This window comes from Danio rerio, chromosome 6 (assembly GCF_052040795.2).
Source record: "Danio rerio strain M-AB ecotype USA chromosome 6, GRCz13ab, whole genome shotgun sequence".
Taxonomy (NCBI): Eukaryota; Metazoa; Chordata; class Actinopteri; order Cypriniformes; family Danionidae; genus Danio; species Danio rerio.
Window position 1 is genome coordinate 8,979,599 of NC_141026.1, and position 25,544 is coordinate 9,005,142.

Sequence of the window (25,544 nt, forward strand, 5' to 3'; positions counted from 1 at the left end):
GCTTACTGCAACGCAGTATTACTTTGAAACCGTTTCTAACTCTTTTACCAAAAAAAAGACTTTAAAAACATCTGAAATTTGTAAATTATACAACCTTTTTCTTCAATGTGTCTTTCTTCTAACTCTAGCACTAAATTCTCTGAGCACAAACAGCTCCATTGTAGAACTAGCACTTCTTGTGTGTATTGCCTCTTCTCGTTGAATTGCTGAATGCCTCCTCAATTGCAAGCATCTGCTAAACGACTAATAAATAAATGTTCATGTAATAAATAAAATAAATATAAATGTATCAATCAATCAAATAATCTATAATGTTTTACCCAAATGGTGCAATGTTTTATCTACAAGCGCAGAAATCTTCTGGAGAAAAAATAACACATTTATAATTCAGTAGCATAGTGACACAGAAAGGGAAATCTGTGTTGTCAGGTTGAATAATTTAGAATACAAGAAAAATGTACATGTTTTAAAAAAGGAAAATGAATCAACCCCAGTTTCAGATTTTAACAAATGTATTCGATGTCCTTTGGAAGAAAAAAACACCTATCTCGAATTGCCTGTGAAAGTGACTAAGTTACAAACAACATCTCTTGTTGACATCTCTCTGTCCTTAGCCTACCCTGTCATATTTGTCCGAGAGCTCTCTCCCTCTCCCTCTCTGTGTGTGTGTGTGTGTGTGTGTGTAAGCTTGGTGACTCATACTCAATTGCCTTAATTTACTTCAACTTAACCTTACAGTGACATCACAGGCCATTGGAGTTCATGTGTTCCTCTTTATCCTGTTTAACTGCAGTGAGAAAAATGCACTTTAAACACAATTTTCTAAAAGAAAATCTTTGTTTATACGGTGATGAACATATACAAGTACACCCCTCACAAATGTCTCTTTTGAATTCATATTTTTAATAGGAAGCTGTATGATATTATATGTATATACATTAGATTAGTCAATACTGAAGCCAAATCTGGAGCTTATCTAACAAAGTAACTTACGATAAGGTTCCAAAAACTAAAACACCCAAATTTATGTTATAGAAAACTATTAAATACAAATTTAAAAAAAGAGAAAAAAAATCAAGAGAAACAAAAATAAATAAATAAATAAATAAAATGTTAAAAAAAATAGAAAATAGAAAATAGAAAAATCTTTTGGAACTTTTGTAGGTAGTAATTTTTTTTTTTTTTTTGCAATATTTTGTGTGAATTTATTGTATTATCTTTACATTTCTAAATGTTGCTGACTAAAATATTATTTGAATAAATATATCTGTTTAATAAATCTGTTTTGTTTAAATGCACCAAAATACATTGCCTATATTCACTGAGAAATGGAGAAAAATATTCATTCTTAGAATGGGGTGTACTTAATTATGCTGAGAACTGCATATGAAAAATTGTGTCCATCATTTCGCTGTTCTTTACATGTTGGCAAAAAATGTGATGTATCCAAACATGGTATTTTACAAGTATCAATGTATTGTTGTACTGAACTGTCCAAATAGACGACATCAAATTATCTGAATGTGTAGATAATTTGTGTGGTTAAAGAGATTGTTCACTCAAAAATTACAATTTAATCAATTGTTACAGGTTTCCAACATTTCTCAAAATATCTTCTTTTGCATTAAACAAAAGAAAGTTTCAGACAAGTTTTAAACACATGTATTGTGTGTGTGTGTGTGTGTGTGTGTGTGTGTGTGTGTTTGTGTGTGTGTGTGTGTGTGTGTGTGTGTGTGTGTGTGTGTGTGTGTGTAAATAATATCAGTTTTGCATGAACTATAGTTTTAAGAGTGTATGTTCAGATTGGCTGCACACACGGGGCGATTTGGGTTCCTATGCAATTCCAGGTATGGGACCCAAGCATTGAAACTCAAAACATTCTTTTTCTCTATAGATACTTTTTTTCTGTGGATTTTTATTTATTTATTTATTTATTGTGAATAAACCACATGATTAAGTAAATATTTTAAGGGGAGCCTTTATCTTCTTAATGTAAAATTAAATACAATAAATTCACAAATAAAAAACAAGTTAACAAACTAACTGTACAGTTCATTAGCCATATTTGTGATTAGATTTTAATAGTTGCATGTGCAGTACAGAGGGAACGTTCCACTATTCATGGGGGCCACCGGTTTTAAAAACAAGTAATATTGTTAAAACATGATACAAAATTTATAAAAGAGCTTTGTGATTAATACAGGCTTCTTGGCATTGGTCGGGCCCCCTAATTCCATGGGTTTATTGCTTAAGTCTGCCCCTGCACACACTCTCAGTTAAGCATGGATGTTATTTGAGGTAAGAAAGTGACTGGTTGCGTATTGCGTGCTTTATTACACTGCTAACTCAATGAAGGGCAGCTTGTGCTTCACAAAGAGTCTTTATGATGTTTATCGCTGGTGCCCTGAGGACAGCAGTTCATTTTCAAGACAGGCTCTATACAATATTAGTTGAAAACATTAAACTAGGATTACAATAATTATTTTAAATTAGTATTACTAAAATGAATAGATGATTTATAAAACTGAATTTTGCATTAAAAGCTGTGTATTATAAATGTTGTCTACTGTGTAGTTCAGTGCAGAAGATACACAGGGATGTACACTACCTGACAAAAGTCTTGTCGCCCATTCAAGTTTTAGGAACAGCAAATCATACCTGGACTTCTAGTTGATCATTTGGCATTATAGGCAGCTTATATGAAAGGCAAAGGCCTCTAGATTATGCCTATTTTACCGAAATAAAATATGATCATGCCTTGATTTTGAATTATTTAATTAGGACAGTAAGGTCTGACTTTGCTTAGACAAAAGTCTTGTTGCATAACAGAAATAATGTACAGTGTAGAATATAAAGTGATGGTGCAGTGGAGAAAGAATGAATATTGTGTGACTCTCGTGAGCTTGGAGGACTGCATCCATACATCTCTGCTCTGACTCAAATCTCTTTTTAATAAAGTCATCCGGAACGGCAAAGAAAGTGTTCTTGCAGGACTCTCAGAGTTCATCAAGATTCTATGAAATCATTTCCATTGCCTCCTTCTCCAGCTTACCCTAGACAAGCTAAATAATGTTCATGTGTGGGGACTGGGCTGGACAATCCTTGAGCACATTGACCTTCTTTGTTTCAGGAACTTTGATGTGGAGGCTGAAGTATGAGTAGGAGCACTATCATGCTGAAGAATTTGCCCTCTCCTGCCCCTATACTTAATATAACCCCAAACCATGATTTTTCCTTCACCAAACTTGACTGATTTCTGTGAGAATCTTGGGTCCATGCTGGTTCCAGTAGGTCTTCTGCAGTATTTGTGATGATTGGGATGCAGTTCAACAGATGATTCATCGGAAAAATGAACGACTTTCTGCCACTTTTCCAAATGATCAACTAGAAGTCAAGTTATTATTTGTTGCTCTTACAACTGGTCTTTTGTCAGCTAGAGTAAACATTTAGTTATTAAGGATTACATATCTGCTAAATTACTCCTCTTAAAGAGATAGTTTAAAAATGTCCTCGCATTTCTTCACACACAAGTAGTTTTTAGAAACTTTTTTCTTCTGTTGAACACAAAACAAAACATTCTGAAGAATTCCTGATGTCATTGACATCCATATTTAGGATAAGAACAAACAAAAAAAAAAGTCAGTACAAAAAAATAAATAAATAAATCAGTAAACACTGTTTCTATTCATTTCATTGCTACCATAAAATCTAAACGGGCATCATGGTGGCGCAGTGGGTAGCACGATTGCCTCACAGCAAGAAGGTCGCTGGTTCAAGCCCGGCTGTGTCAGTTTGCGTTTCTGTGTGGAGTTTGCATGCTCTCCTCGTGTTTGCATGGGTTTCCTCTGGGTGCGCCAGTTTCCCCCACAGTCCAAAGACTTGTGCTATAGAAGAACGGGGTTAGCTAATTCGTTTGTAATCTATGTGTGTGAATAAGTGTGTATGGATGTTTCCCAGTTATGGGTTGCAGCTGGAAGGCCATCCGCTGCGTAAAACATATGCTGGATAAGTTGCCGGTTCATTTCGCTGTGGCGACATCAGATTATTAAAGGGACTAAGCCGAAAAGAAAATGAATGAATGAATGAATGAAATCTAAACGCTACAATCAAAAGTGGCTTCTTTTATTTTAACTAGAAATAACTGTGCATTAACTTTGTAATGCTTACTTTTTTATAAAGTCAAAATAATTAAAAAAATCTCACATGTGCACACACAAACACTACAACCAATCAATCAATTCACCTACAGCGCATGTCTTTGGACTGTGGGGGAAACAGGAGCACCCGGAGGAAACCCACGTCAACATGGGGAGAACATGCAAACTCCACACAGAAAAGCCAACTGACCCTGACAAGACTCGAACCAGCGACCTTTTTGCTGTGAAGCAGCAGTGCTAACCACTCAGCCGCGTGTCACCTAAGTCACATTCACTGAAAACAAAGCCAGTTATGCTTGTATAAAAAAATTGCAAGGAGTCAATAATTTGTGTTAATATTTATGCAAAAAACACACAAAACGGTATTCACAATTTTTTTTAATGCTGGCAGTTGAGCTTGATGTATTTTTCATTTTAGTCTCATTTCATTGTTTTTGTTTTGTGAAGTTTGTCATTATGACCGCATACAGGTATACAGTAAATACTGAGTAACATTAGATTACAGAGACTACATATTACAAATCAAAATAATTAACTACATCAACACTGTTAGTGCATTTAACTACACAACACAAGCCATTGTAATTTTCAATAACAGCACTGCCACCATTTGATCAGCAGTAATTTGGTAATATGAATTTAAACCGATGTATTGTATTGTGACAGTGTGCAATTGATGTGCTTCTCGTGCATCATGACGCAGAACAGAGCTTGTATCAGCTGACCTCGCGACCCCGACTGAACCCTCCATAGAGCATCGGTCGGTCTGCAGATGACACAGAGACAGAAAGACAGACCTCTACGATCCAAGACGAAGAGGACAAACACGCCGCAGTTTCAACCAGTATTTGCATCTCTGAACAGACCAAATCACCTGATAAGCTCCGTGCGTGACTTGAAAGAGAACACTAAGCGTATAACTTGAAGGTAAGATACAATTAATTCATTTTAAAAGAGCGTAAATGATGTTTCATATCAGATATTTGAAGGGAACACGTATCAAAAATCGAGCTTAATCGTTAACTAGATATTAAAGTTTGAGGACAAACTTTATGGTGGCTTGAAAAGCCGAATCTGAAAGTTTGAAGTGGTTTTAAAGTGTAAATAGCATGTTAGTATGATTTAAGCTTGAGTTAACATATTACTAGCATGAATTAGCATGTTAGTAGCATGATTCTTACATGAATTAGCATGTTGTTAGCATGATTCTAGCATGAATTAGCATGCTACTAGGATAATTCTAGCATGAATTAGCATGTTAGTAGCATGATTCTTACATGAATTAGCATGTTGTTAGCATTATTCTAGCATGAATTAGCATGTTACTAGCATGATTCTAGCATGAATTAGCATGTTGTTAGCATGATTCTAGCATAAACTAGCATGTTACTAGCATGATTCTAGCATGAATTAGCATGTTACTAGCATGATTCTAGCATGAATTAGCATGTTGTTAGCATGATTCTAGCATGATATAGCATTTTACTAGGCGGTTGCCAGGGTGTTAAGTGGTTGCTAGGTGGTTGCTAAGGTGGTGCAAGGCAGTTGCTAAGGTGGTCTGACTAGTTGCTAGGTGGTTGCTAAGGTGGTGCTTGGCAGTTGCTAAGGTGTTCTGACTAGTTGCTAAGTGGTTACTAAGGTGTTGCAAGGTGGTCGCTAGGGTATTCTGAGTGGTTGCTAGGTGGTTGCTAAGGTGTTGCTAGGGTGTTCTAAGTGGTTGCTAAGGTGTTGCTAGGTGGTTGCCAAGGTGTCCTAAGTGGTTGCTAGGTGGTTGCTAGGGTATTCTGAGTGGTTGCTAAGGCGTTACTAGGTGGTTGCTAGGGTGTCCTGAGTGGTTGCTTAGTGGTTGCTAAGGTGTTGCTAGGTGGTTGCTAGGGTGTCCTGAGTGGTTGCTAGGTGGTTGCTAAGGTGTTGCTAGGCGGTTGCTAGGGTGTTCTAAGTGGTTGCTAGGTGGTTGCTAAGGTGTTGCTAGGTGGTTGCTAAGGTGTCCTAAGTGGTTGCTAGGTGGTTGCTAAGGTGTTGCTAGGTGTTTGCTAAGGTGTTGCTAGGCGGTTGCTAGGGTGTCCTAAGTGGTTGCTAGGTGGTTGCTAAGGTGTTGCTAGGTGGTTGCTAGGGTGTTCTGAGTGGTTGCTAAGGTGTTGCTAGGTGGTTGCTAAGGTGTCCTTAGTGGTTGCTAGGTGGTTGCTTAGGTGTTGCTAGGCGGTTGCTAGGGTGCCCTAAGTGGTTGCTAGGTGGTTGCTAAGGTGTTGCTAGGCGGTTGCTAGGGTGTTCTGAGTGGTTGCTAGGTGGTTGCTAAGGTGTTGCTAGGGGGTTGCTAAGTTGTCCTAAGTGGTTGCTAGGTGGTTGCTAAGGTGTTGCTAGGCGGTTGCTAGGGTGTCCTAAGTGGTTGCTAGGTGGTTGCTAAGGTGTTGCTAGGCGGTTGCTAGGGTGTTCTGAGAGGTTGCTAAGGTGTTGCTAGGTGGTTGCTAAGGTGTCCTAAGTGGTTGCTAGATGGTTGCTAGGGTATTCTGAGTGGTTGCTAAGGCGTTGCTAGGTGGTTGCTATGGTGCCCTGAGTGGTTGCTAAGGTGTTGCTAGGTGGTTGCTAAGGCGTTGCTAGGCAGTTGCTAGGGTGTTCTGAGTGGTTGCTAGGTGGTTGCTAAGGTGTTGCTAGGCGGTTGCTAAGGTGTCCCAAGTGGTTGCTACGTGGTTGCTAAGGTGTTGCTAAGTGGTTGCTAAGGTATTCTGAATAGTTGCTAAGGCGTTGCTAGGCGGTTGCTAGGGTGTCCTGAGTGGTCGCTAGGCCCTTACTAAGGCATTACTAGGCCGTTGCTAGGTGGTTGCTAGGCAGTTGCTAGGGTAATTTGGGTGGTTGCTAGGCAGTTGCTAGGGTACCCTGGTTGGTTACTAGGCAAGCCTCACATACATGCTTGATAAAACATTTATACTTAGTAAGCATTTCTAGCAAGTTACAGTACTTGGCTAGTCAATATTAGCATGTAGCTAGTCACTGCTAGCATGTGTAGCATATAGGAAGTTCCGTTTGCTAGCATGAGTCAAACGAGCCAATCTCCAAGTCTCTACGATGTTCTGATGCTGAGATATAGCTGTTGATGAATGGTTGCTAGGGTATTCTGTTTTGTTGCTATGGGCGAGGTTACAGAGTGAACTTGAATGTGGTTAGTTGTCTTAGTCAAAGAACCAACCCCCATGTCTCTATGACACTGCTTTGCAAAGATATGCATCTTGGCCTATTTTAATGGAAGTCTACGAGACAGTTGCTAGGGTGCAGTATGTGGTAGTTAGGGGTGTGGCTAGAAAGTTAAAAGCTCATCAGTTATTGGCAGTTTGGTAGTCTGAGTTAAATGAGCTCAGCCATTAATCTGTATGACAGTCTGATGCAGAGTTATGAGCTCACAAAGTTTGATCCAATGTTAAGTCAATGAGAGTCTTTTGTAATGGAAGTCTACGGGACAGTTGCTAGGGTGCAGTATGTGGTAGTTAGGGGTGTGGCTAGAAAGTTAAAAGCTAATCAGTTATTGGCAGTTTGGTAGTCTGAGTTAAATGAGCTCAGCCATTAGTCTGTATGACAGTCTGATGCAGAGTTATGAGCTCACAAAGTTTGATCCCATGTTAAGTCAATGAGAGTCTTTTACAATGGAAGTCTACGGGACAGTTGCTAGGGTGCCATAAGTGGTTGCTAGGGAGTGGCTAGTAAGTCTAAAGGTCATCAGTGATTGGCTACTGAGTTGAATGAGGCCTGACTCTAGTCTGTAGGACAGACTGATGCAGAGTTATGAGCTCACAAAGGTTGACTCAATGTTAAGTCAATGGCAGTCTTTTACAATGGAAGTCTATGGGACAGTTGCTAGGGTGCCAAAAGTGGTTGCTAGGGAGTGGCTAGTAAGTTAAAAGGTCATCAGTTATTGGCTGCTGGCTAGACTGAGTTAAATGAGCCCAGTTAGAAGTCTGTAGGACAGTCTGATGCAGAGTTATGAGGTCACAAAGTTTGACCCAATGTTAAGTCAATGGGAATTTTGGGAATTTTCCGGGTCGTTTTTCGGAAAACCGAAAGTCGGATCAGTCGGAAAGGATATAGCAACCCGAGTCAGACCAGTTTGAAGGTTTGACGAAAGTTTGAAGTATGAAGCTTGAAAAGTTTAGGAGGAGATACACTTAGAAATTAGTCTCAGAAGAATAAGAAGAAGAAGAATAATAATAAGTTTACGTGAGATAACAGTATGTTGGCTTTTCAAGCCACCATAATAAACGTATAAAGAGCGCGTCATGTTGACGGCAGCGGTTGAAGTGCGTGTTTGCATTACAAGGCACGATAATGAGAAGAAACATTTTGGATTTTTTAACTAGCATTTCAGTAAATGAGTTCTGCAAAGTGTTAGTTAGTGTCATAAATACATTTTCAAAGTATGAAGAACCGCTTTTCACTATATAAGTTTGTGTAATTATTTGTATTAATCATTAACGTTCTTCAAGAAACCATCGATGTCTATTTGACTAATAAAGCTCATTTCGAAAAATGTACAATTGTGGTGACAAATCATACATATGGGCTATAGGCAGCTCTCATTTACAAAACTTTTTAAAAATCTGCAACAGCAAAAAAAAAAAAAAAAAATGTAAATATGTAAATAATATCTAGCTTACTTAAATATAGCTATAAAATATATACCCTCTATTGGCACGGGGTCAGGAACCTTTTTTCAGCAAAGAACCATTTCTGAATTTGCATTATTTAGAGAGCCATTGGGGATATGAGCATCACATGTCGAGCAAGTCCACGTATCAAGAAAGGATAATTTATAGAATTGTTTTCTTTTCGCCATCAGCACTCGTATATGTTGTTTGAATTTACGTGCGCAAGGATACCATAGACATGTAAGTTGCATAACTTTTGTTAGTGTCCCATTCAAGTTAATCCACAGCGCTGCACATGCGCATTGAAATATCCCTTTATTTTTATTCCTTTTCATTTTGCTGTAAAAATATACAATAAAATGTCATTCGTAATTGTATTTACAATAGGGAACTGATTTCTAGTGACAGTTTTAATTTTTTATTGAAGGGAGATAGCTGGAGAGCCACATATTTTCAGTCAAAGAGCCACATGTGGCTCCCGAGCCCTAGGTTCCCTAACCCTGCTCTATGGCATGGTGTTGCCCTTTAGCAACAAACCAGTTTTCTGGCTCACAAAACACCCCTTTAATTTTTTTAAGTAAAAATATCTAATTATCTAATAATTAGTTCATGACTAATTAAATTTGAGGCGGGTATGGGTTTGACCGCTAGCAGAACGTAAGATAGATTTAACTTTTTAACACATTTAAATTTGAATGTATTTATAATAAAAAAATATGTGTGATATGCATGTGAAGAAGCATATTGGATTAAATAAAGACACTATTTTTATATACACTATTTTGTAGACTAAAATGATAGTTTTTCATTAAAACAATAACATCTTACAAAAACATTTCTCAGGGAATTCTTTTTTTTATGCAAGTGCATTTACACAAAACGGTTTTATTAAAATATTTTATCTTTTATCTTTATATAAAATGTAAAGTTTATATCCAATAAAATAAAATTTTGGTAATCTAACACATTTTTAAAAAATAGAAAGAAATACACTTAAATTCAAGTTATTCTTAAAATATATATATTTTATTTTTCCTTATATATTTTAATTTTCCTTTTATATTTATATACATATATACATATATATATATATATATATATATATATATATATATATATATATATTATTTTTTTTTTTATATTTTAATAATTAATATTATTTAAAAACAATTTAAGATGCCACATTGCTACATAGTTTTGTTATAAACCAACTAATATAAACAACTCAATATTATTTCTGCTTTCCACCACTAGATGGAGCTGAAGATCTTTAAGACGATGAGTTTCTCGCCTGCCAACATTACCAAGCTTGTGAGAGTCTAGAGATTTCACACATTCATAAAGTCCCAGACTCGAAGCATGAGGGACCAGAGTGTCCTGCTGGCAGAACAGAAAGCGATGTGTCCTGAAGAAATAAGTCAGGATGGAGCTCTCTCCAACACAGAAGAAACAGTGTCCTTATTAACATCCAGCAGCATGTCAGCTCAATGTTTTCTCTTTCATCCTAATGGTCTGAGATGCAAAGATGGTCCAGAAATGGATGCATCGAGTCGGAAGCGAGAGTCCATCCCTCTTGAGAAAAAAGAAGAAGGTTATCAGGACAAACGCAAAAAGAACAATGAGGCTGCCAGGCGTTCCCGTGAAAAACGCAGAAACAACGACAGAGTGATTGGAAACCAAGTCCTGGCTCTTCTTGAAGACAACGCACGTCTGAAAGCTGAGCTTCTGGCACTGAAGTTAAGATTCGGTTTGATCAAAGATCCCTCAGAAGATCCGGTGCAAATCTTTTCACATATCCAAGAATTTCCGACAATACGAGATACAAACCCACTTACTGTACAGCCATTGCCAATCTCAACGCAAAACTATGGGTTCATCATGCCAGCGGGGTCAAGTATTGGCAATCCAGATATCTCAGTTGCTGATGAAGTAGTAGGAACATATTCATCAGGATATCAAGAAAACAGTCTGAAAAGTCTTCCTCATAAACTGCGTTTCAAGATGGCGTCTGGAAATGAAGGCGCTGATGGTTTTCTTCATCCAGTGGAAAATATGGCTTCGGTTTGTAAGAGCACTGAGGGTTTATGGAGCCCGCAAACACACACAATGCCATCAGTTTGTTCAACGGCATATCAGAATAACTCTTCAAGTCAGAGCCTGATCAGATTACAGCTCAGCGCTTTGACTAAAGAAGTGGCCGAGCTCAAAAAAACGCTTCTCTCAAAAGCACTGAAATCAAATCGCACCTGACGTCTGAGTCATCCAAAGAAAGAAGGCCCATTTACACATACAAATATAAGGCGGCAGCTGGTTGCTCACTGAAACAGCTGGCCATTTTTTTTTTTAGATCTAGTGAAACATTAATATGCTTGTCTGCTACTCTAGTAATGACACTATGTGTTGTATTAAATGACAAATATTGTGACAAAAGCGCCACAGTTTTCTCTTGAAATATCAATGTTATTGTTGTTTAATATGTATGAATTTGTATAATCTCATTTGCACATTTTAAGCACGATTTGCTCATCCCCATTGAAGGTTGGGTTAAGGGGCAAGGTTTGGTGCCACGCCTCTTTTTAAAATGTCATATTTTCGTACGTCTGAACTCATGAATTCCCGACTGTTTGTGTGTGGTCACGTGATGTGCCTTTTCAGCAGTATAGTGTGGATGAAGAGCTGTTCAGAAATGCTACAGTGTGGACGTGAATCGTTTTCTTTCTTAAATGCCCCTGCTGCGACGGGGGCGAGGCGGAGGATCATGATGCCAGGTCATCATTTGGATGTCTATCAGCCATCGGTGATGGATAATGGCATCGTCTATCGACCCAACCCTAAATTCCATATTTCTTTTTGCTATTTACCGCCAGTTCTTCTATACAGAACGGGGCTTTATTCACAAACGTTTTATTCGAGTTGTGCGCATAACTTTAATTTGCATCTTTGGATGGAAACTTCGATATTATCACATGACTAAGTCAGGACTACAAATATTCAATCATTCATTCATTTTCTTGTCGGCTTAGTCCCTTTATTAATCCGGGGTCGCCACAGCGGAATGAACCGCCAACTTATCCAGCAAGTTTTTATGCAGCGGATGCCCTTCCAGCCGCAACCCATCTCTGGGAAACATCCACACACACATTCACACACACACACACTATGGACAATTTAGCCTACCCAATTCACCTGTACCGCATGTCTTTGGACCGTGGGGGAAACCGGAGCACCTGGAGGAAACCCACGCGAAGGCAGGGAGAAGATGCAAACTGTACACAAAAATGCCAACTGAGCCGAGGTTCGAACCAGCGACCCGGCGACCTTCTTGCTGTGAGGCGACAGCACTACCTACTGCGCCACTGCCTCGCCTCACAAATATTTTGATGTATTAATTTTTTGATAAGTTAATCAGGTTTCAACTATAATTTGTAGATGTTGAAATGCCTAGAAAAGTTAAGTTAATTCAACCAAAACATTTAAGACAGCAAGAATTATTTTACAGTGAATTCATAATTTAATTTTCGTTTGGCCTCATGGGATGGTAAAGTGTCCATTGGATGTGCACTTCAGAAGTAATAGGTCATCATACTGTTTTTTTTAACACTATAGATATAACTGTATTACTCCTGTACTGTTTTTCAAATACTATATAGTAGGGAAGTGTAAAATTTCAGATTTTAAACTTTGTTTAACATAAAAAATTCACATATGGAAATTAAAACCCAATTTTTTTTTTTTTTAACTTGGGGCAAGAACATTTGTGGTTTTCTCCAATTGTTTAAATGTACTCGGGGTTCCCAGTATTTTTCTTTCTTTGACATTAATTTTACACATCTGGCTCAAATATGTGGATTCTATGAATAAAGCGCACACTCCGTTTACCCAGAAAGAGGGGAACTAAAAAGCTAGAAGCTCTGTTTTAAACCACACATCTGTTATTAAGAGATCTAAGATAAAGGCATCTGCTGAAACTGTAGAACAACACATAAAAATGCACAATGGCACACAAGAGGATTTTGATGTTGACGTTTGAGGTTTTTTTTTCAAACTCACATTCTTTGCAATCCAAGGAATACATTTGCCTCCATGCTTAGAGTCTGACAAAGAATCAGTCGCGTATTTTAAAGCACAGTGTCTGTGAGATTTACAGTGTAATATTAAAAAAAGAACAATAATCTAATAACAATTGTACTTTTGATTATTTAGTTCTGTCTTAAAGAGGAATTAAACACACACAAATTATATAGTTTATTTGTGCACATCCACTATTATTTAAAAGTTTTTAGGAAAATGTATACTTTTAGTGTATACTTTTATAAGTATAACTTTTAGTTAAACATATACTATAGTATACAGGTATGAAAGTACAGTTATTAAGCACATTATTAATGTGCTCCAAGTCAAGAATACAGCATTTGTATTCTATTAATGTAGAGGTAATGTTTAACAAATAACAAATTCACTATTTGCTAATGCTTCATAAATGATTCATAGTGTTATTATAAAGTGTTACCAAAATTATATAAGTCTGTATAATAACAGAAAATGTACTAGCAGTTTTTTACAAGGATTTTGTACCATGATACACAACACCAACCCAGACAATACATCACTTTAAGCTATTAACAATGTTAATAAAAGTCACTTTTTTAAAAACTTTTCAAGGTTAAAAGTTGTTGGAAGAAATATCAAGTTCCCATAATATTCAAAAGCATAAATAAACTGGGAAAAATACACAAAATACAGAAAGCTGCTAATTTATGGATATTTTTTACTAAGCAACTAATTCCTGTTTATGTTAAAATAATACATATATATATATATATATATATATATATATATATGTACAGTTGACATCAGAATTATTAGCCCCCCTGAATTATTAACCCCCTGTTTATTTTTTACCCTTTGTCTGTTTAACAGAGAGAAGATTTTTTTCAACACATTTCTAAACATAATAGCTTTAATAACTCATTTCTAATAGCTGATTTATTTTATCTTTGCCATGATGACAATGTGTATGTATGTGTGTGTGTATACATATATATATATATATATATATATATATATATATATATATATATATATATATATATATATATATATATATATATATATATATAAATATATATATATATATATATATATATATATATATATATATATATATATATATATATATATATATATATATACATGTAGACATGTAGTTGTAATATAATCACTTGTACTCAAGAATAATAGAAGGATAAATTTTGTTTAAACTTTTTTTTTTTTTTTTGCATAAGTAAAATGTGGAGGACTTTATATATTTGCAAAGATTCTGTAATTGTACATATTCTCTGTCATGGTCCTGACCTGACAGTCTTGTCTGTCCTGTCAGTGTTTAATGTTTGCTTGTTTGTCCTGTGCTTATTTACATTGATAAGTCTTAATTTGTGTTGGCCATGTGCTCCTCTTGTCTTTCCTCCTTGCTTTCAGTTACCCCGCCCTCTTATTTATTTAGACCTTGTTATCCTGATTGTTTTCACCTGTCTCTCATGTGCTTTGTTCTATATAATGTGCTGAGTGTTCTCATTTCTTTGCTGGTTCGTTCCATGTGAGCTTGTATTGTATCCTTGCCTTGCATTTGTAGTAAGCTTTTGGTCTTGCCTGTTCTAGTTAGCTTATCTATTTATTGTTTGTTTGTAGCTATTACTTTCTTTCGTTGTTTCTAGTGTTTACTTAATTTTGTGTTCTAATCTTTATTTTACTTTTACCCTTAGAGCCATTGTTCCATTTTTCTGTCAGTCTTAGTCTTTTAGTAATTATTAGTAGTTGTTTGATTTGTTTAATTACTCTCTTTAAGATTCTAAAAGTTTATTTCAGTTTTATTTGATCAGATTGCTTAAGTCGGTCTGTCTTCTAGTATTTAGATTTTTATTTCATTTCAGTTTTTTTTTTTTTTTTGTATATTATTACTGTCTGTTTGTCCTGTCTTATAATTTTTCCAGTCCTATTACGTGTCCTGACCTCCCTGGTCTGACAGTCTGGAGTCTGCTCCAGGATCTAGATCTGGTTCTGACCACTGTTGCTCCTACTCCTGGCTGGCTTTTCATTTTAGTATTTTGTCACTACCACTGGCTTCCTTGTGTTGTTGCCCCTACCGTTTGGACCTTATCACCCCCCTGTGTCTACTTGTGCCTTATTCTGTCAATAAACCCCTTTGTATTGTTCATTGCTGCAACTGGGTCTGTTTTCTTGCATTTAAACGTGACATTCTCCCAATATAAAAATAAATAAATAAATTTTAAATCCATTTTTGTTCTAAAGGTCCTGAGTCTGACTTTTTTTTTGTATGCTTAGATTAAAATATATTAATTAAAAGAAATGCAGATAAAATTATTACATAAAAATACACATTTTTTTTGTCTAAATCCATACCGTACAGTTAAAATGAACACAAAAAGATCTAATGTAAAATACACTTAATTTGCCATCTCAGACATTTCGTTCACACACGATGCTTATTCAAACAGTGGATGCCAGATTTCAAGCAGCACTTTACAAGACAACACACATCTCCTGCGGAGGCTGATTCCTGCAACAGCTTCAATGGCAGCGTCAGCACACTCAGCACCTCCACAGCTATTTAAAGATGCGAGGAAAAGTCATTGATTCCCTATTGTAAGGTGTGACTTCAACAAACAAAGCTGAAAGTAACACTCAGTTCAGCAGAGGACGGTGCTCCTGCACAGAGGACTGAGTAGTAGAGCGGAAAGAAACTACTATTTCTGAATGCGTTTCCTCCAGAGTCCCACAGTCTGCCAAACTGTTCGCAGCTACATGCTCAATGTCAACATCAGCACTTCTGCTGCTATTTCAGGCAGTGGGAGACAAAGTTATTGATTCACGAATGCATTTATACTAAACATGCAAGTGATGCAAAAAAGAAGGCAGTGGATCGAAATGGATGCTTTACAGGCTCATCTGCTTAAATTCCTCTGATATTTTAAAATCAAAGCTGAAAGCTGACCGAACTAATCAGTGTGTGTTTATAACAATAATAAAATAATACAAATAAAATAATAACAAAACAATAAAATCACTCTTTGTCTATAACAATAGTTATAAAATTTTGATTTTATTAATAACAATGGCAATAATATAATAATTGATAAAAATAGTAGTATTATAATAATGATAATAATAACAAAACATTTAACTAAAAACTATTTAATTACATTTTTACTAATAATAAAACAAAAATACAACATATTTAAAAAATTAATTGACAAAATATTGAAATAAAACCAATATTTATTAATAAGATTAAATTTGTATATTAATAGCAACAATTTTATATTTGTTATTTTATTTATTAGCAATATCACACAAGTAGCAGTGCGATATGGCTGTATATTGGCACTGGTGGGAGGCGTGCATTGTGCCTTAGTGTCCCACTAGTGACAAAATACAGTCATATTGCACTGCTACAATTGTTGATGTTACAACTGTGATGTTACGTTTATACAACAGTTTAACGGCATAATTGTTTATAAAGCAAAAAATCAAACAGAGAGTCTTAACCCTTTTGTAAGAGGAACTACTTTTTTCTGCCATTCATACACATATGGGTCGTACACATCATACACATTAGGTTGAAGGACATGAACTGTCACTAGTCTAGTGATTTCCCAGTATTTCTCTATTGCAATCAGAAGATCACAATAATTAACCCAGAAAAAAGCAAGAACAAAGCAAACACTACAAGATTACTATGGTATAAATACAGCACTACTAAATGCAAAACAAGGAGATCGACTTAGATTGTCACTTACCTTTTCTATAATAGTTTGTTCAGCTGTAGTTTGAAACCTACGCTGGAAAAAAAGCTGTTTTTCTCCCCGAAAGACTACTTATGCGGGCTCTGTCACTCTCTTGTGGCGGTATGTCAACCGTCTTTGCTCTGCTCAGTATGCCAGGCTAATCCCAATAATGGCCACCAAGGCACTGAATCTTAGAAATCATAAATAATTAAAATAGGCACTGTCCTTATAAATAAACTACATGCAATCTAAACAACTACATTCTCGACTAAAGAAGCCTCAAAAGTACATGATGTTGTCCAACAGCTACAATATTTGTCCAACTGTAGTCCTCTGCTTACCACTCTTGTGGGCGGAGTAATACACAAGGGTGAAGAGGCTATACGAGTGCTGATATTACTTTAATATTTCACAGCTATCAGCCAATCAGACTCAAGAACTAGACAAAACTGTTGTATAAATACATATATTAGCCTTAAAACATCAATACAACAACAGTAACAATAATTACTATTTCTACTAATGATAATAAATAACATATATATATATATATATATATATATATATATATATATATATATATAAAATATTAACGCTTTGTTAAATTACAACCATAATTATTATTTTAGAACAATATTTATTATTACAATTATTGTTATTAGAAAAACATCTATTTTAATGTAGAAATACAATATTATTATTATAATTAAACAAAACAACTATATTAATAAATCACACAAAACAATATATTAAAATATTAATAACTATAAATAATAATAGTAATAATATCAATAATAATAATAATATTCATTCAATTATTCATTCATTCTTTTTCTTTTCGGCTTAGTCCCTTTATTAATCTGGGGTTGCCACAGCAGAATGAATTGTCATCTTATCCAGCATATGTTTTACGCAGTGGATGCCCTTCCAGCTGCAACCGATCACTAGAAAACATCCACACACACTCAGTCACACACATACACTACAAACTATTTTTAGCGTACTCGATTCACCTGTACATGTCTTTGGACTTGTGGGGAAACCGGAGCACCCGGAGGAAACCCACACAAACACGGGGAGAACTTGCAAACTCCACACAGAAACGCCAACTAACACAGCCGATGCTCAACCCAGCGACCTTCTTGCTGTGAGGCAATTGTGCTACCCACTGCGCCACTGTGCGGCCCCATAATAATAATAATAATAATAATAATAATTATTGGTGGCGCGGTGGCGCAGTAGGTAGTGCTGTCGCCTCACAGCAAGAAGGTCGCTGTTTCGAGCCTCGGCTGAGTCAGTTGGTGTTTCTGTGTGGAGTTTGCATGTTCTCCCCGCGTTCACGTGGATCTCCTCCGGGTGCTCCGGTTTCCCCACAAGTCCAAAGACATGTGGTACAGGTGAATTGGGTAGGCTAAAATGTCCGTAGTGTATGAGTGTGATGAGTGTGTATAGATGTTTCCCAGACATGGGTTACAGCTGGAAGGGCATGCGTTGCATAAAACCAACGCAATCTCATGGCAACTCGTAACATTTTGATTTAGTGGGCAATTCGTATGAATTCGTACGATCTAATTCGTACAATTTAGTACGATTTGCTCATCACCCAGTGACAGCTGGGGTTAGGGGTAGGGTTAGGTGCCATGCCTTCTTTTTAAAATCGTACATTTCCATCTGACTGAACTCGTACGAATTAGCCACTAAACTGACAAAACGTAAAATACTTACGTTTCCTCATGAGATCAGGCTGTTAAAACATATGCTGGATAAGTTGGCGGTTCATTCCGCTGTGGCGACCTCGGATTAATAAAGGGACTAAGCCGATAAGAAAATGAATAATAATAATAATAATAATAATAATAATAATAATAATAATAACAACAACAACAACAACAACAACAACAACAATAATAATAATAATATTAATAATAATAATAATAATAATAATAATAATAATAATAATAATAAAATACAGCAAGGTCACCATCAATGTTTTATATTATTATTTCTTACATTTTATATTATTTTAATAACATGTTATTGACATTGATCAATTACAATGATCATGATTGCCAGCAATGATGATTTTTGTATAATGCATTTTTTAATCAGTCAGTTTTTTTATATATATATTTTATTTAAAGTTTTTCACATTTTAAAGAACAAACCCCAAATCCCTCCCATGCCAGCAAATAATAATAAAGAAACATATTTGATATGTAGATACATATGCACATGTACATCCACAACTGTACAGATATTTAATCATATTCCTCCATGAGAAATCTATACCTGCACATATCCACAAGTCCAGTCAAATGTCTACATATGTACATGACATATAGAGCATATATACATATGAATACAAATCAATACAAATAACAAAAGAGAGAAGAAAAAATTATAAAATAAGGAAAAGAGATAAAATAATAAATAAATAAATAAATAATAAAAATTTTGGATAATTGAAAACCTATACATACCTAATTATTGAGAATTAGTGTTCACATTGCTATGATTCAGAATCTTCCATACCAATCAGTTTTCATTGGTCAGTCTGTAGACATTCAAAAAAGGGCTTCCAAATTTTAGAAAATTTCTTTGGTTTATTTGCAATCTCATATCTAATCTTTTCCACGTATGGTACATTACAAAACTCTGTGAGCCATGTCTGAAATTTAGGTGTACACTATCAGTCAGTTTTTAATACGTAATTTTAATAAAACAACAACAGTAACAACAATTATTATTGGTTCTATTTCATATTATTACCTTAAATAACACTAATCAAGTCTCATGTTGTAATGTCACCATGTGGGGGCACTGCCAAGCTTTGTTTACCTTTATTAACGCGCTATTGACCATGACGTAATAAAACGAGTGTGTTTTCATCCTGTACCTTCCTCTCGTGTTTACAATATGCACGTCCACAACATGAAACTGCTCTTGATTTGCAAACCCCTAAGGTGCGATTTTAATAGGCATTCAGCTTTTTATGAATGAAGAAGTGGCAGGGTTTCAAAACATTGCCCCCCGCTCATGACTCCACACATCTGCTCCGCCTGGATGCGAGATGAAGTGGTGGAGCAGCGAGTGTGTGGAGGACACTTCCTGCTCCTCGATCCGCATCAGATAAACACACACTGGGCTCTTTGTCTGCGCTGCACCCCTGATCAACCCCTCTCTGTCTGCCAGAGGGAGGAGGTGGGGGAGGGACGACCAGTTGCTAGGCAGGCAGCATAACGGTTGCCCGGGGAACTGTGGCAGACGCAGCTGTGGGTGAATGGGGGAGAATGGGGAGGGGCAGGAGAGGCAAGTTCACGGCCAGCAGACCCCGATTCACACAGCAACAGATGAAGCCCAAAATTGGACTGTCTCCTGCTGGAGCCCCCTCATCCTGGAGCTTCACTATATTCTAGAGTGAGCCACAACCTTATTCATCCTAGTGCTTTACTACATCTTAGCATTTTAGTGTGGTCCACAACCCTTCTGATCCTAGTGCTTCTGATTCCGGCACTTCACAAATTTTTAGTATGGCCGGCAGCCCTCCTGATCCTAGTGATTCACTATATGGTCCACAGCTCTCAGGGTTTATACGGCTTCATTATATTCTAGAGTGATCCACAACCTTCTTGATCATTGTGCTTAACTACATCTTAAAATTTTCCACGTTTATACTGATCCTGGAGATTCACAGTATTCTAGTAAGGCCCGCAGCCATGCCACTTAACTACATTTAAGCATGGTTAACCACCCTTCTGATCCTATAGCGCTTCACTATATTCTAGCATGGTACATGACCCTGAGGGTTAAAATCGCTTCATAATATTCTAGAGTGATGCAACCTTCTTGATCTTTGTGCTTAACTACATCTTAGCATTGTCCACATTCAAACTGATCCTGGAGATTCCAGCCTGATCTCACGAGGAAACGTAACTATTTTACGTTTTGTCAGTTTAGCGGCTAATTCATATGAATTCGTATCTGTATTCGAGTTCAGTCATACAAAAATGTACGATTTTAAAAAGGAGGTATGGCACCCAACCCCACCCCTGAAGACTTATACCATGCACTACTTATACTTTACGAAAATGTATACTTCTGCATCAAATGATCGGCGTGACCCATGGCGCTTGCCTTGAGCGTAGCCATGCATTTATAGTTCTGCGTGCTAGAGACCCGCACCCGCCAGGTTTTAGCCCGAACCGACCACTCCCGCTTATATTAAGAATTTATTGTCCCGCTGCCCGACCCGCCCCGTTTTCTGCCCGCCGCGCCCGATCCCGCTAAAAAGCGGGGGAGAACAAAACCGAAAATCCCCCAGCTATACAGTCCAGACAGCCAAGCTGTCTGTATAAACACACACACACACAGACAAATCTCTCTCTCTCTCATACGCGCGCGCGCACTAACACACACACAAGCACCAAGCAGACACACAGGCGTTTGCTGTTATATCAACTCAAAGGCTTGTAATACCATGTATCAAGTACCAATGTAACACCAAAAGGTTTTATATAAAGGTATATAAATACTCAGTCGCGCCAGCTCCGGACCGCAGCGCACATTACTCTCGGGCCGATTCGCTTACGGCCGCCGCATCTGGCACGATTGATTCAGGCCGGAATCGGGCAGTGAGTCCACAAGCATCCGGAGTCCGGCAGCCGGAGCCGGGCTGAGTGGTAAGTCTCTGCCAGGCGAAAATCTAGCCGGAACTGGCCCGAGTGTATTTTGCTATCTGGGAAAGCTCTCTCTCTCTCTCTCATTCGCGCGCGCGCACTAACATACACACACACAAGCACCAAGCACACACACAGGCAAAGCTCGCTCGCTCTCTCTCTCTCTCTCTCTCTCTCTCATAGCAATATCCGCTAGACAGCCCGCTCCCGTCCCAAATTAAACCCGTTACCGACCGCTCCCGCGATTAATTCGGAATTTTATTCCCGCGCCGCAGAAATCTGGTCGGGTCCTGCGGCGCCCGCGGGACAGCCGCAGTAATGCAGACTTCTACTGCGTGCTGTTTGTGTTGCTCTGCAATAACTCTTCCGAAATGCTAGCTGGCAGCAGGTTTTTAAGTTGCTCTGTGTCAAGTTTCTTTGCGGGTATTTAGTTTTTTCTGGACACTACATTTAGCTAAAACTCGCTCATTCAGAGGTGGGAACCGGCGGATGTTCATTAATCATAAGGTAAACACAAAACAAAATCATAATCATAAGGTAAACACAAAACAAAAGTTCATGAGACTCGACACTTCTAAACACAAGCTGCATCCCAAATCGCATACTTATGCACTATTCTATGCCATTTCGTAGTATAAAAAAGTGTGTTCACACCGAAAACTCTAAAAATAATAAGTGCACTTTAATTACCCGGATGATGCACTCATTCAGCCGGTAAAATGAAGTGTGGAATGATGGACACTTCACGCACTCAACGACCGCAGGTTTGCCCAAGTAGCGGAAGGGGCGGAGCTATTGTGCGCAAATGTTAAATAACTATTTGTTTTGAATGGTGAAAGCAAATTTCTCCTGCGAGAGTGATTATAGCGCCTCCCGATGGAGACTGCGGTTATTCCCACGGCAGGTATTATTTGATAATTCGGTCGTTTATTTTACTGATTTAGCAACCGTCAAACGTCATTAGGGAAATGGTTTGAATTTCCACTTAGTAAAAAAACAATAGTGCTCCATTTCGGACAACACTACATACATATACTATGCTGTTGAGTGTGTAAGTGCATAAGTACATAGTGCATGAGTGCATAGTGTGCCATTTGGGACGCAGCTACTCACTCCAACGGGCACACGGCTCTCAGCTCCGCCCACACTCATCACCAGTTCCAAGCTGACCAAACACAGAGCTTGCGTTACGTATCATTGCGACGTATAGTCACCTTTTTAAGAGGTGCGTGTCAGCATCAGCCATGGCGAGGACTATGTGCCCACGCGAAGGCTGCGCCGATGCATATGCATGCGCTTAACGCAGAAGTATAAATCGGCCTTGAACCCAACCATTTTTGGGGGTAAAGCAAATCGTACTAATAAGATTATGCTGGTATGATAACCTTGGATAAAAAAATCACAGTATTGTGGTTACTGCTCTAAAATAAGTTCTTTTTAAATGTCTGGGTAAAAAACAACATTTCTTTTTCTCATTGAACACAATATACTTTATTTTAAGAAACATTTAAAATACTTCTGAATATTTTTAAAGAATCATAAATCATTGACTTCTGCTGTCAAACACATATTCTGGAAGTCAATAGTTACAGGTTTCCAGCATTCTTCAAAATACCTTATTTTTTATTCAACAGAAAAAAAAAACTGATTTAGAAGAGTGTAAAGCGTGAGTAAATGAAATGATGATGGTATTTTCATTTATTTTGTGTGAACTAACCCTTTGATGATGCAAACTGAGTAACCGGTTGGAATATCCTACTCTAGTTCTTTGGGAGAATACGTTAACTGTTTGTTTATGTATAATTAGCAGCTTCTGAGAACTGTACTGCCGCCAGTATCATTGTTCAGGTCAGAGAACTGGAGTAAAACAGGAAGGACTGACTCATTCGTGTTGTGTAATACGTGACTTGTGAAAGAAAACAGACGCAGACAAGCACACATAACCAAATGTTAGTAAATGCATGCTAAGAATGTAACTTGAACTTGTTTTCCTGTCCCAAGACTGTATCCTTGGCCTGGATTGTGTTTTGAAGGAGATCTCGTTTTTACAAGACATACATTTTTAAACAACTAACTAGCTGTCCTGCCAGCAATGAATTGCTTTACTGAGCAACTGACAAATCACCATAGAGAGCTAAATAAAAACATTTAAAGAGCGATTGATCACTGAGATGTGTATATTATATTAAGACTTAATCTTTCTATTTATTATTAGGGTTAACTACTATGTACTTAAAATGTAACTAAAAAGTGACATACAACACACAATATAACACAGTAATTGTCAAAGTGAGGTGGGGGTCGCTTGGTGATTTCCAAATATCTAATCTATGTAAATCTATTGGATTTTGCAATACTTGGGTTGATTGCATTATATTAAAGACACAGCAATAGCGTCATGTACAGCAGATTGTTTTTATGGAACCAGGTTAAACTTTCTGGCACATTTACCGCACTTATATACTTTAAAAAAATAAATAAACAAAGAATAGACTTGGACCTATTGGTGTGTTCTGTTGCATGCAAGGTTTATAACCACCTCAGAGGATATTGGGAGTCGCAAGTCACTGCCATTTTGGGGGTAGCGAGATGAAAAGTTTGGGAACCCCTGCAATAACACACACACACACACACACACACACACACACACACACACACACACACACACACACACACACACATATATACATATATAGTACTAACATAGAATAATGGTTTAGTAATTTATGATAGTTACTATTGTTCTTTGCTACTACTACTACTAATATTATTAAGAATTATAATAATAATCATAATAATTATTAATAGTAACAATGCTCTATTATAATACAGAAAAAATATTGACTATATAATTGAATTATACAAATATTAATAACATTTTAACAACAATAACGTCATAACAACAATTTATAATAATAAATTACATTATTTTATATTTGCATAATATAAAATAATGTCATTTATTATCATTTATTATTATTATAATATAGTAATAACTACAAAATTATATAATCATTATCATAAAAATAATAAGTATATTATTTATTTTTGTAACACTACTACTAATAATAACAAAGTCAGAAAACACTTACACGTAAAATTGTCTATTGTTGTTATGTATTGACACAAGAATGTATAAAATAAATATATGTCTCATATACGACATAACATTGTATATATATATATATATATATATATATATATATATATATATATATATATATATATATATATATATATATAATATATTGTAAATATAATACATATTACATAAATATAATATATAATGCATAAATTGAATATAAAATACATGTATAGTAGATAATACAAAATTCCTCGACAGAAATTAAAGTTGCAACTTTAATAGTTTTTAAGTCAACATAAAATTTATTCATTCATTTTCTTGTCGGCTTAGTCCCTTTATTAATCCGGGGTCGCCACAGCGGAATGAACCGAAAACTTATAAAGCACATTTTTCAGCAGTAGATGCCCTTTCAGCCGCAACCCATCTCTGGGAAACACACACACACATACTACAGACAATTTAGCCTACCAAATTCACCTGTACCGCATGTCTTTGGACTGTGGGGGACACCGGAGCACCCAGAGGAAACCCACGAGTGTGCAGGAAGAACATGCAAACTCCACAGAGAAACGCCAACTGAGGCGAGGTTCGAACCAGCGACCTTCTTGCTGTGAGGCGACAGCACTACCTACTGCGCCACTGCATCGCCATTAGCATAACATGCAATGTTTAATAGTTTTCTTGATTTGGCAGTAAACGATTTGATAAAATATAAGCATCAAGCTGTATTAAACCTCTTGTAAGATTATGACCTTGAGCACAAAGATAGTAATTGCCAAATTACCTGTAAAACTATTAGACCTGTTTTTTTTTTTTTACAGACATAGACATTACAACACAAAATAAACTGTTTAAGAGGCAGACATCAACAATACCTTTTGTATTTGTACTTTTTACATTTTCACAACTTTTTATAACATAACTATAGTGGAACGTGGTCAAAAACATGGTCAACTATTCTAAAACAAAAAATTGCTAATATTTTGAAGAAGAAAGGGAAGGTTTCAACATGCAAATGCAAGATATCATTTAGTATTTTTGTATGTGAAAAAAACATATTGCATCTTTGCATTATACAAGAATTTGCATATCCACCCTATAGACAGACAGACAGACAGACAGACAGACAGACAGACAGACAGACAGACAGACAGACAGACAGACAGACAGACAGACAGACAGACAGA

The 25,544-nt window shown here is 36.7% G+C and overlaps 2 protein-coding genes across 16 annotated transcripts in view; one reads left to right on the top strand and one right to left on the bottom strand.

Moving 5' to 3' along the window:
* Positions 1–25,544, bottom strand: part of rgl3a (ral guanine nucleotide dissociation stimulator-like 3a) — a 120,975-nt gene that overhangs the window by 7,391 nt on the left and 88,040 nt on the right. For 8 of the 14 annotated variants that reach the window (XR_015493185.1, XR_015493182.1, XM_087256528.1 and 5 more), the window contains one exon: positions 23,674–23,880. The exons of the other annotated variants lie outside the window; for them this stretch is intronic. Coding sequence is in view for 6 of the 8 variants with exons in the window: in XM_087256528.1 (XP_087112654.1) it covers positions 23,773–23,880 (108 nt within the window). In the remaining 2 variants the exon portion in view is untranslated. Of the gene's footprint in view, positions 1–23,673; positions 23,881–25,544 lie in introns of those variants that run through there. 14 annotated transcript variants of the gene reach the window in all.
* nfil3-3 (nuclear factor, interleukin 3 regulated, member 3) lies at positions 4,898–11,221 on the top strand. 2 transcript variants are annotated; one of them, XM_087256216.1, is made up of 2 exons: positions 4,898–5,084; positions 10,046–11,221. In XM_087256216.1, exon 2 carries the CDS (start codon positions 10,151–10,153, stop codon positions 11,039–11,041), a length of 891 nt encoding a protein of 296 aa, XP_087112342.1. In that variant the 5' UTR covers positions 4,898–5,084; positions 10,046–10,150; the 3' UTR covers positions 11,042–11,221.